Source organism: Cebidichthys violaceus, unplaced genomic scaffold (assembly GCF_023349555.1).
Source record: "Cebidichthys violaceus isolate CVI_PGR_0920_01 unplaced genomic scaffold, fCebVio1.0.p SCAF_45, whole genome shotgun sequence".
NCBI classification, from domain to species: domain Eukaryota; kingdom Metazoa; phylum Chordata; class Actinopteri; order Perciformes; family Stichaeidae; genus Cebidichthys; species Cebidichthys violaceus.
The window spans coordinates 654,289-657,527 of NW_027176650.1; the positions used below are offsets into that span (position 1 = coordinate 654,289).

Sequence of the window (3,239 nt, forward strand, 5' to 3'; positions counted from 1 at the left end):
GAAGACCGAAGGTGACTTCACTTCCTTTAAACAAGTCAACGCTCTGCTGGAGGAACGCCGAAACATCTCAACGACCATCATGAAACCAGCTTCACGTGTTCAGGGTCCCCTCGGGATGAACGTCGGTGATCCCTTAAAGGAACAGTTTGACATGAAGGGAACATTTTGGTTTTTGTTCAAAATTTAGCAAATAGCAATAATAATATTCTTTATGTGTGTTGCACATCTCATAGAGAAAACATCTAAAATGACCAAACAAAGGGTTTGGACATAAAATTGTTAAAATACATAAAAGGTTGTTTGAGCGTAACGTTGACTCTCATTAGCAGTTGAGCAGCAGAGTCTTCAGATCGACCAGTAAAGAGTGTCTGTCTGCTTGAGATGAAGACGTTTCAACAGATGTAACGCGTTCATCGGTGAGTTTTAGAGGAGCTGCTAGGAGGATTTACCGTTAGCTGTTTCCAGTCTTTATGCTATGCTAATAGGTTTTTCATAAACCAAACTAATCAAAAGCTCAAAAAACAACCTCATTAAGGTCTTTACACATTTGTTTTTGTGTGATTAATTTAATCATCGTCCAAACCAAGACAGCAAACTCCTTTCAACCCTGACAAAAGAAGCTCTGATACAATCTTTCCATCTCACCTTTCACAATAAAAGCCCCAGACGCTGCTCTGGGTCATAGATCCTGTTGTTTGGTCGTCTGCCTGCGAGAATCTAATCAAACTTTTTATTGAAAAACTGCTGCAACTGTTGCAAATTTGCATCTACTGAGATAGACTATCTCATAATTATGTATAGTAAGTCATAATTAAGATAGTACCTCATAATTATGAAATACTAAGTACTAATTATGAAGGTCTGTCTGTCTGTCTGTCTCTCTCCCTCTGTCTCTCTCTCCCTCTGTCTCTCCCTCTCTCCCTCTCCTTAATATCCGCTCTGCTATATTGTTCCTGCTCTGTTATTTTTACCCTCCTTGTTTTCGTCCCCTCTCACATCTGCTGTTGAGGACAGTCGTGAGGTGTCCCTGGTCTGAGAGGTATTTCCTGATTCTGTTGTTTTACACAGACTGGATTTCCTCTTTTCATTTTTCGGTGTTTTATTTTGACAGACTGAACGTGTTGAACCGTTTCTTCAGGCTTTAAAGCGTGAAGCAGAACATCTGCAGCATTAAACCCAAACAACAGGCAGATGTTCAGGTGTCAGGTGATGGAGTCACATGACGTCACCGGTTCTGTTGGTTCCTATTGGTTCTGCTCTACGTGTCACATGACGTCTTCAGTTGGATCAGATCCTCAGATCACTGAAGCGGTTCATAGATTATAGAACCTTTCTAATGGATCTCTGTGGTGCTGCTTCACAGACGAGCTTCTTTCTTCCTCACCTCGTAAAGCAAAGAGCTTTTATTTCTAAGGTTCATTCATTGTTGTTTGTTTCGTCTCTATCTGGTCGTTAAGAAAAGAACATAAGCCGCCGTATTCAGGATGAAAAAATGCTGTTTATTAAAGTAAGAATAAAGTATAAAATAAAAAATTGCAACAAAAATACACAATGGTTTATAAATGAGTGTGACGGACTGAATATTAAGGACTGAAGTTTATTCATACAAGATCAATATCAAACTGTGAGAGACATATTATCAAAGGAGTGAATTTATCGTTATTGACAAATAATACAAATGATAAATGTAAGAAGATGAAGTAACAGCAGACTGCTTGGTGTAAACTTATAATATTAGCAATAAGTGATCTGCCACATGATCATCTGACCAACTGGTCTCTGCTTTATATTTAGACTTTATTCTCAAAACAAAGTAGGGAGTTAAAGAGGATTCATTTGTTATAATAAAAACCTTCCAGGACGTGCTAACATGCTAACGTGCTAACATGCTAACAGCCTGTCGCTGTGACCTGACGTAATAAATGACATGACTCCCTAAAATCCTCCCAAAGTCATGCTTGTGGCAAACTGACAGGTGTTTGGTTCAAGTCCCTTTTCCTCCATCTTGTTGCTGTTGTGTAGTTGAGTAAAATCAAAATGGTGGCTTAAGTTATTAAAAACTGAGCAGCTTTAATCATTGGCTGCTGACAGTCAATGGAGGAGAAGAGAGGATTAAAGCACAAAGCTCCACATCCAGTCTGTCTGTCTGTCTGTCTGTCTCACTATCTCTCTGTCTGTCTGTCTGTCTCACTATCTCTCTGTCTGTCTGTCTGTCTGTCTGTCTCTCTCCCTCTCTCTCTCTCTCTCTTTCTGTCTGTCTCACTATCTCTCTGTCTGTCTGTCTGTCTGTCTCACTATCTCTCTGTCTGTCTGTCTCTCTCCCTCTCTCTCTCTCTCTTTCTGTCTGTCTCACTATCTCTCTGTCTGTCTGTCTGTCTCTCTCCCTCCCTCTCTCTCTTTCTGTCTCTCCCTCCATCTCTCTCTCTCTCCCCCCTCTCTCTCTCTCTCTCTCTCATCCTCTCATTTCATCTCTGTGCTGCCGCCCTCTGCCGTCTTTCTGCTCTTCCTCTCTCTGCTGCCAGCTGTCCATCATCACAGTCTTTTTCTTTTTCTTTCCTCTCCATATTCTCTCCTCCTGATTTATTTTTATTTTTTTTACCCATCATCCCTCTGGATATCCCGGGGCGAGATATGAAGCGGCGTCATGGGTTTCATGGAATTCTACCTGGAGATTGACCCCGTCACGTTGAACCTCATCATCCTGGTCGCCAGCTATGTCATCCTGCTGCTGGTCTTCCTCATCTCCTGCATCCTGTACGACTGCCGGGGCAAAGACCCCACCAAGGAGTACGCACCGGACCCGGCGCCGCCGCCGCCCAGCCAGTCGCCCATCCGCCTGGTGGTCATGCAGAACTCGCCGGCCTCGGCCCGCTACGAGCCCAACAACGCGGCCTCCGGCCACGGAGAGCCGCCGACGCCGGACCTGAGCCGGGACCGAGGAGAGAGGGAACGAGAGAAGAGGAGTACTCTGGTCTGAGGAAGAGGAGGAGAAGGGAGGAAGGAGGAGGTGTCACTGCGTACTTTATTTTTACTTTTTAAAACATCTGGATTGTCTTTGAGGAGCTGCTGAGTGGGTCAGCAGGAGGTAAGCAGCCAGAAGAGTCCACCCAAAACTTGTTATAACCCCCCCCACACACACACGCACGCACGCACGCACGCACACACACACACACACACACACACACACACACACACACACACACACACACACACACACACACACACACACACACACCCCT

The 3,239-nt window shown here is 44.2% G+C and overlaps 1 protein-coding gene across 1 annotated transcript; it reads left to right on the plus strand.

Moving 5' to 3' along the window:
- The first annotated feature begins 2,309 nt into the window (after nt 1-2,309).
- smim36 (small integral membrane protein 36) lies at nt 2,310-2,977 on the plus strand. The gene has a single exon (XM_068729304.1). It carries the CDS (start codon nt 2,645-2,647, stop codon nt 2,975-2,977), a length of 333 nt encoding a protein of 110 aa, XP_068585405.1. The 5' UTR covers nt 2,310-2,644.
- Nucleotides 2,978-3,239: the final 262 nt, after the last annotated feature.

Excerpts from the sequence above, each read along its gene's own strand:
- smim36 (XM_068729304.1), top strand. The coding sequence starts at position 2,645 with ATGGGTTTCATGGAATTCTACCTGGAGATTGACCCCGTCACGTTGAAC.